General features: G+C 34.4%; 1 protein-coding gene across 1 annotated transcript; it reads right to left on the bottom strand.

Annotated features, from left to right (window-relative positions):
- Positions 1–4885: 4885 nt before the first annotated feature.
- On the bottom strand, positions 4886–12814 carry LOC109006364 (copper-transporting ATPase RAN1-like). The gene is made up of 9 exons (XM_035689576.1): positions 12343–12814; positions 9866–10480; positions 8846–9275; positions 8196–8521; positions 7469–7527; positions 6889–7231; positions 6291–6488; positions 5941–6198; positions 4886–5548 (listed from the first exon to the last, which is right to left on the bottom strand). The coding sequence occupies exons 1-9, from the start codon at positions 12646–12648 to the stop codon at positions 5072–5074; spliced, it is 3012 nt and encodes a 1003-aa protein (XP_035545469.1). The 5' UTR covers positions 12649–12814; the 3' UTR covers positions 4886–5071.
- Between the last annotated feature and the right edge of the window lie 1640 nt (positions 12815–14454).

Below are 14454 nucleotides of genomic sequence, written 5' to 3'. Positions count from 1 at the left end.
ATATAAATGGTAATGCCCGGTCAATGATATAATTCATGGGTTAATTTATTGTTGGGAAATTAGGCGGGGCCCTTCAATCAATATCACGAATATCTTTATAATAGCTTATAAAGTATATTGCATGTGGGCTTTGACTGCAGCAAATTGTACTCCCAAAACGTCGTCTTAAAGCGTTTAGATTTAGAAATAATTAAAATGAATTGAAATGATTTATAAATAATAGAGATGGATTGAGATAATTTGTTAGAGAATTAAAAAAAATTATAATAATAAAATAAATTGAAAAGAGTTAAGGTAGATTTTGAATGCAAACAACCATCTTAACCTTCCAATCCACCTGATATCCAATATCAAATCTAGGCCCCTAATTCCATTCATGGGTATCATCATTGGGTTATAATCCTTTGAAAACGTCTCTCATGTCCTTTCTTTCTTTCTTTCTTTTTTCTTTTTTTTTTTAAAACAATGGAGGTCAGGCCTCCTTATTATTATGAAAAATTATATACACTATATTATCATCTCATTTTTATCCTACTAAATAAAATATGACACATTTATAACTATTAAATGATCATTTATTGCATGTTTCTTTATCATTTAATGGTGATAAATGTGCTACATATTACTTAGTATGATTAAAATAGAATGAGAGTGTGATATATAACATTACTATATTATTATTCATCCTCATCAAGGCTGAGGATAATCCGTGTGAATAAATAAAGAACAAAAAAAACCTTCCAACCAATACCCACAGAAATAGAGAATGACATAATCCAAGTAAAACAGTGACATCGCTATACAAAGTCTTTGGGACCGAATGCAGAAACATCCCCCCTTATCCAATCGAAAATGACCTTTGAGATTTGAAAGGAATTCAGGGCTTTGAAGCTAGACCTTGCAGACCCCTGAAGCACCGAGTCTCGCACAACCATCTGCCAAGGAATTACACTCTGAAAATATGCCGAACCCATAACCAAAGACCATCCATCAGATTAAGTAATTCCTCCCAATAATCCTTAAGTACCAGAGGCCACATCTCTTCTTCCTTAGCCAATCAATCACCAGCATAGAGTCCATCTCAATTTTCACCTTTTTTAGACCAAAAAATTGCACAGTTCGAAGACCTAGTAGCAAAGCCATAAATTCTGCAACATTATTAGACTGCACACCAGTTGACATAGAGAAACCAGAAATCAAATTTCCACAATGATCCCAAATTACTCCACCCGCACTTGAAGGCCCTGGATTCCCTAAAGAGTTTCCATCCACATTGAGTTTAACCTAATCCCTAGGAGGAGGAGACCATTTTACAATCTGAATAGGCTTAGCCTTTTTATGCTTAAATGGCAAATTTAAAATTTTCAAAATCTCTTCATTTCTACAGTTGAAACTGGAGGACTCTTTTAATTTTCACATACAATAGCTAACCAGTATTTGATTGAGTTCCAAACAACTTGAACCGATTCATGAACTCCCTCCATTCTAGCTTTACATCTACGCCACCAAAGCCTCCAAGTGATAATGGAAGGAAGAATTCCAATCAATTGGCTACTATGTGAATTGTTGGCTCTCCTGTACCAGAATTCTATCATTTGTTTCCAAGTGCAACCTTCTAGTATAGGCATGCCCAACTGGTTTGAACAAATACCCCATACTTGTTCGGCAAAATTCCCCAAGGCAAGTTTATGATTTTGGTCCTCATAGTTCCTTGAAATACAGAAATCACATTTGGATACCATGTAAATACCAGCTCTCCTTATATGGCCATCAACTGGAAGACAACCATACCAGGCCTTCCACATAATAATCAACATTTTACTCAACAAAGATGGGTGCCACACCCATTTCATCCAAGGAATTTTAGCAAAACAAATCCATATACATTCTCATGCACAACGAGTTGGGCAACTCCCTTGAGAATTTGGCAACCAAATAAGAATATCTTTACCAGGTTTAACTTTGCCCAACTCATCCAAAATTTGATCAATTTTTTTCAATTCCCACCAAACAATCAAATATCTCAACATTCCATCCATTTTCCGTTTTGCAATCCGACAACAATATCTCCGGCAGTTCACTAACAAAATGATGAGCAATAACCGAACCATCAATGAGCCATTTATCTTTCCATAATGACACATTTCCTTCCCTCACCTTCCACTTAGAAAAATGAGCAACTGAAGGAAGATGAAACAAAAGCATTTTCCAAAGCTCTGATCCCTTCATAGAATCAACCTTAGAAATATGCTGATTACCCACATATTTAGCAAGAAAAAACGGAGTCCAAGTCGATTTCCCTTGGAGAAGATTCCAAGTCAACTTCATGTGCAACGAAGCTAGCAGTTCTTGTAATTTTCAAAGACCCACCCCGCCCTCTAACATTGGTCTACATAAATCATCTCAAGCCCTCCAGAAAAATGTACTCATATATTTCTTCAATTTGTCACGCACAACCTTAGGAGTTTGCAAGATCGACAGACAATGTAAAGGAATACTTTGCCAAATATGTTTTAATAGAAGTAGTCGCGCTCAGCTGGACGGAAGACGGGTCTTCCATCCCTCTAACAGATCCCTCACTTTATTCAACAACCCTTCAAAATGTACAGAAAGTAGCCTTCTAGAAATTATGGGAACCCGCAAATAATAAAAAGGAAGACTTCCTTAACTAAAACCAATCATCTGAAGTAGCATTCGATGACGAGGAGTGGTAATATGCTTAGAAAAACAAATAGAAGATTTTTCCTTGTTAACCACTTGACCCGACCATTCTTCATATTGCTTCAACACCTTCGAAACATACCTTAGCGATGCCTTTCTGTCATTCATGAAAATCACTATACCATCTGCATATAGAAGATGTGAAATAATTGGAGCTCCTCTTGGATGATAAAATGGTGTAATCTTGCCCAGTTCCACATGCCTTTTAAGCATTCTAGATAAAACTTCCTCCACTAAAATAAAAATATACGGGGAGAGCGGATCACCCTGCCTTTTAAGCATTCTAGATAAAACAAATAAAAAGATACGGTGTAATATATATATATATATATATATATACATGTTTTTCTTATTATTTAATTTCTTAATTATCTCAACCTCATACCTGTTTTGAGGTGGCCGCGGGATGCAGTGTGAAAGAATGATTTTATGGCGATGGCTGAGAGAGGTAGAAGCTGATGATAATTGGGTCGGTCAAAGTATGCAATCGTAAACGACCCATCATTAATCAGCATCATCCCGTAAAGAAAGAAAACATACATAAATCTTCCCAAGTTTTGACCAACCACATTTTTTTTTCCCTTGTTTTTGAAGTTTTGACTATTCTTCCAGAAGTAATGAAGTTCCTTTGATTTGTCAGAGGGGAACTTGGATTGAATTTGACCATTTGCCACAATTCATATCCTACCATCGTTGATCGACAAAGCCAAACCAACCATCCCCACCTCTTTTTTTTGTCTAGAAGTACATGCAAAATTGGAAATCCAATTTCAAACCCCAAGGGTATATAATATTTGCAGCACGAGGCATCCAGCTTTTTGTAGATGAAGAATTTTAATTGAACAGTCTTATACTATATACCTGTTGAGAAAAAGAAATAAAAGAATTCTTCTATTTAATAGATATTTAGTGTAGAGCTGCTGAAGAAAAAAAAATAGGCTTCCATTCTAAAAATATATTGAGTTACTGGATACCACATGAATCTCACTGCAAACTACACGCACATCTTATTCCGCATCCCACTGCATATAATATGTGACATTTTTATCATATTTAAATCATCTATTACTTTTAGACTTCATCTGGATTGAAAGATAAGATGAGTGGATATGGTTTATGAATAATAATAAAATTTGTGAGTTGAGATGATTTTTAAAAATTGTGTGTTTAGATTGAAAGTAAGATGAGATGGTTTTAAGTTGTTTGAAAGGAGATAGATATGGATCTCACAAATGATTGCATAGTATTTATAATAATTTTGTTTTATTTATAAATATATTTATAAATAAGTAATAAAAATTTTTGAAATTACATACCCAAATTTTTCATAATATAATTCACATGACAATATTTTTATAAAATCAAATTATATAAAAAATATTATTAACTCAATTTTTATATCAAATTTTTATAAAATCTCGAGTTAATAACTTTAACTTTAATTTGATTTTATATCAAATTTTTATTTAACAAAATCGGCACTGTAATCACGCAGAGAGCCTTTCTCTTTCATCTGGAGATAAGTTTTCTCTTTCATCTATAAAAGCAAAATCAGATTGAAAAGTGAAACATAACACCCCTTTTGTCATTAGTAAATCACTTGAAAACATCTTTGAAAATGAAGTAATTGCTATTTGAATTGAAGATAACTTTATCGTAAGAGTTGAGATCATCTCATCTCATCTTTCAATCCAAATCAAACTTAAAGAAAGCTCGATATAGTCTTTTTAAGGAAGAAAAATTCAATATATAGTCATTTTCGAGCCCCAAGAAGCATTTTCAACAGGACGGATTGGAGCAGGATTTTTTTTTTTGAAGTAAGAAAATTTATTGATCCTTATGATTAAACAAAATCCAAGTACACATATAGTATATAAGAAAAAAATATATACTTAATTACAGCCTCAGAACAAGAAAAAGAAGCATAAAAGTCATTAAAGTTGACCCCTCTAATACAATAGCCTTATCCCAAAGTAACAAAGAACGAAGAAATTTCCTCTTTTTAAGTACTTCCCTGAATTCCCTCTAAATGTCTGTTTCCCATATGTTCATTTTCTTTTGAACATTTTCTCCCATTATCAGACGTCTTGGGCACGTAGTACGAAGAGAGAAGAACATGACCCTCTTCATTGAATAAAACAAAATAACAACGAAGGCAAAAGACTGAAACCAAGAAAAAGAAAGAAGCATTGAGAAATTATTATAGGAGTGGCATTTACAGAGAATGGGGTACAAAATGCACATCCCCACTGTAAAAGAAACAGAAATATACAAAATTGGGACGTCAAACTGGATTCACACCCATCATATCTTCTTATGAAGTCGAACCTAGTTTCTCAATTTCCTCTTTCTACTCTACTGTAATTTCTAGTATTGTTGTAAGTCTGGGTTTTTTGTATCTCCTAAGAAGCAAAGAAGAGCATACTACACTCACAGATGATAGAGCCATGCACGCACCGGCCGCCCATGGTGGTAACATTATACCCAAAGAAGGAAAGAAAACCCCAGCAGCAATAGGGATTGCAACCACATTGTAGCCCATGGCAAACATATAATTCAATCTAATTCGTGCAAAGGTCTTCCTTGATATATCAATGGCAGTGATTACGTCTTCCAAGTTATTTCTCATCAATACATAATCAGCAGCTTCTATGGCAATATCTGTCCCGGCTCCAATTGCCATACCAACATCAGCAGCAGCTAGAGCAGGGGAGTCATTGATACCATCACCCACCATTGCAACTATGCTACCATCTTTTTGAAATGATCGGACAACATCAGCTTTTCCTGCCGGCATTACCTCTGCCCTTACATCTTGAATGCCAACCTGCCCAGCATAAATGGTTTTTCTTTCTTCATATTTGACATTTTGATATCAATTTGCATCCCAAAAATTTAGTACTGACCAAAAAAGTACATGATATGAGGTTCATTTAGGATCACAAAAGAGAGCATGCTAAACCAGTGAAATTGGATCATATTAAAACTATACCGTTTGATATCAAGTCCCAACCATAGATTTTATATGGAAATTAACAAGAAAACATTTCTGCTATGATATAGAGAAAATTTACATTATTTAGAGTCGAACTTCATTGGGACCCTTAAAAAAGTAAGTTAGAACTTGCCTTAATATTATAATTCAAAGTACTAAGTGTTTTATGAAACACAAAGCTGGTGGTGGATTAATTTACTAAGAAATAAAAACTATATACAGACCTCTTTAGCAACCGCCCTAGCTGTTCTCCAGTTGTCCCCTGTGACCATGACAGTCCTGACGCCCATTTTCCCAAGGCCCTCTACAACCACAGCAGCTTCTCTCTTTAGTGGGTCTGCAACTCCTAAAACACCAATCAAGCTATTGTCATATGCAACGAGTATTCCTGTCCTGGCACTTTCTTCCAGCTCTACTACAAAATTTTCCACATCAGTTGGAATAGCCATTCCACTTTCAGTTATTAGCTTCCGGTTTCCAACCTGTCAAGGATATTCATCCCCAATAAGCAAAATTATGAAGCATATTTGAAATTGGAACAGATACTTGCATATCTCAATGTAAAGAAACTCACCACAACCCGTTTCCCATTTATAAAGCAATGGACACCTCTTCCTGGCAGAGCATAGAACTCTGACACATCAAAAAGCCATCCAGAAATGGACTCTTTGCTATTGTTTTCAGCATCCTTGATGGCAGAAGGCTCGTCAAAGAAATGGAAATGACGTGCATATTCCACTATTGCTTTAGCCAATGGGTGCTCACTGCTAGCCTAAGCCAGGGGTAAAATAAATATATAAATAAAGATTGGTTCTGTTATAATTGTACTGCTTAATGTTTTTATGACTTTCTTCATCCCTCTCCGCCCACAAACAAAAAATAAATAATTACTCAATGTAATTAGGAGAAAAAAATGTATGCATCTTCTGCTGCCCATTTATGCAGTTCATCTGCAATGGCAAAACATGATTCAGAATGGAAAAGAAAGCTCAAAGTTTCTCAGGGGTAAATATAGTTGCAATACTATTTTCTTTCATATCATTGTGATGTTATGATGTCCTCCTTGGACCTTCCTAAGGTGCCATATTCGGCCCAAAAGTGGGAAGATCAAAAGAGAAAAGGCTTAGTTTCGAGGTAAAGCATGTAAAACATATTAGAAGATTAGAAATCACCTCTGCAGAGGCCACCAATCGAAGGAATTCTCCAAGATCCATTCCTACAAAAACTCTTGCTGTCGTAACCGTGGCTTTTCCTTGGGTTAGGGTACCTGTTTTATCAAAAATCACATACTTAATCTTTTGAGCCCTTTCCAAAGCATCTCCACCTTTTATCAGCACACCATTATTAGCCCCAACCCCAGTCGCAACCATGACAGCAGTTGGCGTTGCCAACCCAAGAGCACATGGGCATGCAATAACCACAACTGATATTGAAAACATGAGAGCAAATACAAAGTAATTTCCATTTTCTGGTAGCCATCGTTCTGGATAGGCTCCAAGAGCTCCAGCAATATACCTAGAGATGATCAACAGAAGAACGTTTTTAACAAAAAGGAGACAACCATTTAAACTATATGGATCAAAATTACTATGTGCAGGTGCGTGGTTGTATGCCCAAAGAAATGTGAATCTTTTCTTTTTATCAGTAAATAGGAATTTTATTAAAAATATGTACACGGGACATAGACAAGAACCACACCTATGCATGACTGTCTAAAGATACAAGAAAATCACCAAAGAAATGTGAACTTACCAACCCAATAATGTTAACAATGCCATGGCAACAACTGTAGGAACAAATATGCTCGCTACCTGCATGAACAAAGACAATTAAGATAGGACTCATACTTGATTCCAAGCATCCTATACATATATACATATATATATATATATATAATCAGATCAATCTATAATTTTGAAACTAAAACAAGAAAAGCATCAATCGATCATGTGTGAATTAGGTATTTAATTGAGATGAACTTTTGATGAGGTGAAAAGGCTTCACGATAGTTGATCCAATCAGGTAAAAGGCTTGCACAGAAAAACAACAAAAAGTTTTATTTGGGAAGTGAGTCATCATCAGTCAGTGCTGGGTGTGTTTGAGACTATACTGATAGTTTTTGAGGGTTTTTGTAATTTATTCTGAAAATCTATATATAACTGAAACTCCAGTTTATAACAATGGACAAAGAGTATAGTCTTAAATATATATTGTGAACATAAAAATTGATAGGTTGGCAGTGCAATAGGCATAAAATAGCTATTCAATCATTGCCACTTACCAAGCTACAATGGAATGAATCAATTACAGATAGTTAAGCATAGAAATTATACTTCTCAGGCGACTGTGAAATGCAATATTTCTTTCCTTTATTTCAAAGCAAGAAAGCATGAAAAGAATATATTCAAATAGCACCTATATATAGCATAAATATAGAAAACATGATAAATTAGACTCAAACTATGCTGAGAATACTTACAAAATCAGCAAACTTCTGAATAGGAGCTTTTGACATCTGGGCTGTCTCAACCAAACTAATTATCTGGCTTAAAACTGCATCGCCTCCTACTTTAGTAGCTTGTAAGTGAAGGGCACCATGTAAATTTATTGTGCCTCCAATAACTAATGAATTGGCTTCCTTTAAAACAGGTATGGATTCACCAGTTACCATACTCTCATTAACATAACTTGAACCCCATACAACTACACCATCGGCAGGAACCTTTGCACCAGGAAGAACTTTTAACGTATCACCAGGCTGAATGAGCAAAGCATCTATTTCCCTTTCTCCAATACACTTCCCACCTAAAATCCAAAAATATTAAACCAATTAGTTATTGAGATTGTTCAATTAAATTTTGGAATCAGCTTTTGTCATTCATTACAGTATACTGCCTTTTACTTATTAAAAAAAAAAAATGGAATAACTTTGGATCCTAATCAAGAATCGGAAAAAAAAAAAAAGAAAAAAAAAACAAGAAAAAAAAAGATAAAAGACATTTATATTTGGAAATTTCACTAAAACATCAAGACTTCAACCATTCCGTTGAGTGAAGTCCCAAAAATACATATAGCCTTTGTTAAATAAAAAAAAAAATTAAAACAAAAGGAAAACACATGCATACAAACCTTTGTCTTTGACAAGCAACATTGCTGTTGCCGGTGCAAGTTCCACCAACTTCTTGATTGCATCTGACGTTTTTCCTTTGGCAAGACACTCCAAATACTTCCCCAACAATACAAATGTTATCAGCATTGCACTTGTTTCAAAGTATGTTGGAGACCAAAATCCAGTCACTGCACCATATAGAAGAGCATATACAGAGTAGAAGTAAGAGGCAGAAGTTCCCAATGCAACCAAAACATCCATGTTAGTTGAACCATTTCGAAGAGCTCTGGCAGCTGCAATGTAGAAGCGCTTTCCAACAACAAATTGGACAAGACTCACCAATGCCCACTTCAACCAATCCCCCATTTGGAAGGGCCCACATCGCCAAAGCAACAAGGAATACACCAGTGGTATGTGAGGACAAACTACCCTTATAAGAAAGACAGGAATCTGGAGCCAAAGCATCACAAGGGAATGATTAATTTAAAAGGTAAGAATAACTGCTACTATCAAATCGGTGTCTACATGGGCTACAAAATCATTTTGTGAACCAATCGAAGCATGAGTCTGTATCATTTTACATTAAATTATATTTTCATCATCTCACACTCCATGAATACCAACTCCTAGGGTGGAGGCAGGGGTGTCTGATGCATTGCAATTCAAGTAAAACATTCATATCGACTCATCTCTTTTAGATTTCCAAAACAATACTATTATGTTATCAAAAACCTTACATTGAGATATGATTGCAATATGTAAAAAGGCACAACTCAACTTAGCCCAATATGGACTCGAGGGAAACCATCTCCAGACATTATGACTAAGTTTATGTTGAACTTATATTGTAACTATCAGGAAAAAGACACATACGTTAAAGGAAGCAAAGTTCACACACACGCACACACACATGCACAAACAGACTTATATTGTGCATTTCAGTTGAAAGACAGACAACTTAAAGAAAGCAAAACACACATGCACATATATATAATAGATATTCAATACCCTGAATCATGACAAGAAAAGAGAATACTTACACTAAGAAACAAACTGGAGGTGAACAGCTGAAACATTTTTGAGGCTTCTTCAACATCTTTGGAAGTCATTCTTGCATAAGGGCTTTTTACGTTTAACTTAAACGTCCCATTGGATTCTCCTTCAATCCCATCAACTAATGATCTAGAACTGACAACTTCAGGATCAAAGACAACTTCCACTTCTTTTGATATTCTTTCAAAACGAAATTGTCTCACTCCCTTAAAGTGGCTAAGAATGCCTTCTAAAAGCTGTACATCCATCTCATTGTATATGCCAGTAACCCCCAATATGATTTTGTCCTGCTCACTGCTCTGTACAAGTGAAGCTTCAAAACCAGCATCTTCAATGGCATTGACAATATCATCCTTACTAATCATGGTAGGATCATATTCAACTTCCCCTAAGGAAGTGGCCAAGGCAACTACTGCCTTTTTAACACCATGTAGATTTCTTAAAATACCTTCAACGGAGTTTACACATGCTGCACAAGTCATACCTCCGATTGTGAACTGGCCTAGCAGGGTTCCATGAGGCTTTGTCCCAAAAGTGCTGGGTTCAGGTAGGATCTCTGCCTCAAAGCCTGCATCCTCAATTGCATTCTTGATGTCTTCATCCTAAATTAAAACAAGTCAAGAAATGCTTCAGCATGTATAAAATCCAAGGTTCTCAGTACCAAGTAGGCAGATATAAACTTCTTTGCAAGGTATCCCTACATGCAGTCAGACAAAGGAACATGATTAGGAATTTCAAATGGTTGCCCAGAAACACTAAATGACAGCAACAGTTACCAAAAGTGTTAAAACTAATACTTGTGGTCTATAATTTTTCTCATGATATCTAGAACTCATAACATTTCATCAATTCCTGTCCTCTCGGTTAAAAGTTCCTTTTAAATCACCGGCCTTCTGGCCAATCTGGTCCAGTATCTCTCCCAAGTTTGGACACACAAAGTTTGGTCGTATCCAGTGGCAGCTAAAAGGCATGGAGGCAGGCACCTATCCACTAGGCATTGTCTATAGTTAGACAGCTGGTGGAGTTCTAAAAATACCTTTGATATAATATTCCCATTTTCTTTGGGTGTTTTTCTTGAATGCTTACCATTTACAAGAGTTGCACCCCTCTATTCTGCTTTTCACAGTTACTGTATTATAAAAGAAAAACCCACAATTTCTATTAATTGTCTCAAATATCTCAATCCCTTTTCAACTGATCAAAGTGTGAATATTAAATGCCCTTGCAAGACACAGATCTATGAGAAAAATCAAACGTATATGAACTGAAAATCCCCATGTATGAGATAGAGAGAGATGAAACACCACCATTAGTAGAGAACTCAATAAAGCAGGTCTGTTGGTTACTCTGTCTCTTTAGCCTGATGCCATTCATGATTGAATTCCAATAAAAGAAAAACCACCATCCCCAGGGTACATTGAAAAGCAACCCATGAAAGAGAGAGACTCAAACACTAAGGGCTCGTTTGGATACAGAAACCATCTCACCTCATCTCATCTTATCTAATCATTACAACTTTCTCAAATTCTCACACAAAATATAATAAACAATTTAACTTTTTCAAATCACAAAATAATAATAATATTAAAAAATAATATTCTAACAATATTTTATTCAACTCATCTAAAATCATCTCATCTCACTATCCAAACGAGCTCTAAAGGTTACAAATATATATATTTTATAGGTAAATTGATAACGTAATGAAGAAGACCTGACATATATATATATATATACACACATTATTCTCATTATTCTAAGTAGATTAAGCACAATGAATAACACCCGGTTAAGTCCACTCACTTATAGTAACTACATCCTAAAAAGAAATATTTGAAAGAAGTAAAGCTTAGAACCATGCATTCCACCGATAAACAAACCCATAAATATTTGTAGTCCATAATTACTAAAAATGACAAAAGCTGCAATTCAAACCCGTAGATTAACCAATAACGTTCAGCATATAGTCACGAATATCTTAATGTTATTTTTAATTTTTTATAAGGTCGCGAATATCTTAAATTAACACCACCTATAAATGAAGAAAAACATGTACCAAGACCCATAAACACAAAACTAAAGAAAATCAAACATTTCATCGTTACTTAATTCAACCAAAACTGCAAACTAAACTAGATTCAAGATGATGAACATAGCACAAATGAAGATGAAGTTCCACAAACTATCTACTAGACCAACCTAGAGTTCGAATCCCCAAGACAAGTCCATACTGCACAAAGTTTCAAAAGTAACATGATCCAATTCACCAGAAACAAAAAGTGAAGACAAACTTATAAGACTCGGCATAAATCTCAAAAAATAAGCAACCACTTTCGCTGAACCATAGTCCAAAACACCAAAGCCAGCACAGAAAGGTCAAAGTTGGCAAAGTTCACCAATTTAGCACTTCTAACATTCCAACTAAACCACAAAGCGAACATGGGAATTCCGAACAAAGACTAACCGTAACCAACATGGGATCAAAAACCACATCAGCCTTGTTCTGAAGCAAGGCAACGGAGGCCATCAAAATCCCATTGACGCTTTTTAAAGCTGCTTCGACGGAATTCGAGCAAGCAGCGCAAGTCATCCCGGAGACGCCGACCTGAACCCTCCTCATTCCAGCCTCAATTCTATTGAAGCTATTGTCATCCTCGATTGAATCTAGGAGCCTCACGTCCTCGAGTTCATCGGAATCTTTACCGGCGAAGATCCTGCCTCCATCGCCGGCGACCTGGGTGAGCTGTAAGTCTCTTAGACTCGACGCCATTGTAGAATGTAGGGTACCGACTAGCGAGAGCAGATGGGAAAAAACAGAAAAGAAATGTAAACACAAAGTAAGAAAGAGAGGAAACCAGAGCAGAGATATAAAGAGAATAGCCAAGAAAGGAGGACTTTCTCCCGAGGAGGGAGATGGGTGAGACACCAATTTTTTTTTAAGCAAAGTTGCTGGTGGAGGAAGGTGGTGGGGGCAGGGAGGGAAGGGAAGGGCAGGTGAGAGGATATTTTTATTCCTATTTTACCCCCTATAGACCTTGGGATTTCCGAGTGGGTTGTTTTTGTACTTGCATGATTGAAATCTGCGTGCTGGCATCCTTCGTCGTGGTTTTTGTACTGCACACGTGAATGACCTGTCACTTATCTTTCAGTATTTCATCTGCCTATTAAAAAACTAATACATAAATATTTTTTAATAATTAATGTGATAGATTTTTATATTATTAATATAATTAATAATTAATAATTAATAAACAGATTGAAAAATTAAGAACCCGTTTAAAACTTAGACTTACTCATTTCAATCTAATTTTAAATTAAATATAATTTTTAAATATTTAATTTTTAAATTATCAAATTCATTTTAATTTAAAATTTTTTTATACATAAGATTCACAATTTTTTTCAATTCAACATCTCTTTACACGTAAGACTTACAGTATTTTTCAATTTTGCATAAATATATCTGGAGTGACATTAGGTTACCATCCAGCAGTGACCATTGGATATGTCGACTAGACAAAATTCATCTTTTGTATTTTTTTAATTTTTTCTTTTCATATTTTTAATATCTTTAAATATTTTTAAAAAATAAAAAAATATATCAATGCACTAATAATCGTTTCTTTAATCAGTAAGTAAATAAATTAAAAATAAATAAATATATGAACGATCAAAATGAAGAGACAAAATGAGAGAGTATACTAGTATTATTCATATATTCAAACTCATTTTAATATCTAAACTCATCTTAGATAGATTTCTCAAAACTCACTCTATTATTTTAATTTACTATTATTTATAAAAAAATTTAATTTATCTTATCTCAACTCATCATCTAAAAAGAGCTAACTAATTATTTTTCTGCTGAGATAAGAATGCCAATCTATGGTTTACAGCACTTTGTTTACGTTACATTATTATATCCTTTTCGAGGTCTACTGTATTTTATTATTAAGAAGTATTATTGTTATAAAAAAATTTATAAAAATAAATTTATAAATTGATATAATTTTATATAATATATTTGATTTATTTTATAATAAAAATAATTTTATAATATCACATTTTATATCAAATAATATCATTTTATAAATTTAATTTTGTAAAACATTTTATAATTAAAGTATTTATTTTTTATATTACATGACGCTAAATTTGTTTTTTCTTTTTATTTTTGTTTTGGAAGTCGTGCACCTATATTTCAACCAAACCAACTACCTCGACGAAAAACAAAACCACAAGGCCCTTCGAAATATTGAAAGAAAAAGAAACCCAACAACTGAATTAGAAGCGGGTACAACCAACTGCAACAAATGCAACTATATCAACGTAGCTTTTATTTTGTCTCACTTGTCTTCTAGTGAAAGCCCCACTTCGTCAGATCTCACGTCATGAAATAATCTCATCCGGTGTGTTTGGTTGTTGAAGTTGGTTGAATTGAATTGAATTGAATTGAGATGTTAAAATAATGTTAGAATATTATTTTTTAATATTATTATTATTTTAAAATTTAAAAAAATTAAATTATTTATTATATTTTATATTGATATTTAAAAAAGTTATAATGATAAATTGA

Source organism: Juglans regia, chromosome 4 (genome assembly GCF_001411555.2).
Source record: "Juglans regia cultivar Chandler chromosome 4, Walnut 2.0, whole genome shotgun sequence".
NCBI classification, from domain to species: Eukaryota; Viridiplantae; Streptophyta; class Magnoliopsida; order Fagales; family Juglandaceae; genus Juglans; species Juglans regia.
Note: the sequence above shows the minus strand (reverse complement) of the source record. Positions and strands in the feature narration are given on the sequence as shown.

Coding starts and splice junctions, on each gene's coding strand:
- LOC109006364 (XM_035689576.1), bottom strand. CDS start 12,648: ATGGCGTCGAGTCTAAGAGACTTACAGCTCACCCAGGTCGCCGGCGAT. Junction 8,522..8,845: donor GTTGCTTGTCAAAGACAAAG/GTTTGTATGCAT, acceptor TTTGGATTTTAG/GTGGGAAGTGTATTGGAGAA. Junction 6,489..6,888: donor GATTGGTGGCCTCTGCAGAG/GTGATTTCTAAT, acceptor CCCCTGGCTTAG/GCTAGCAGTGAGCACCCATT.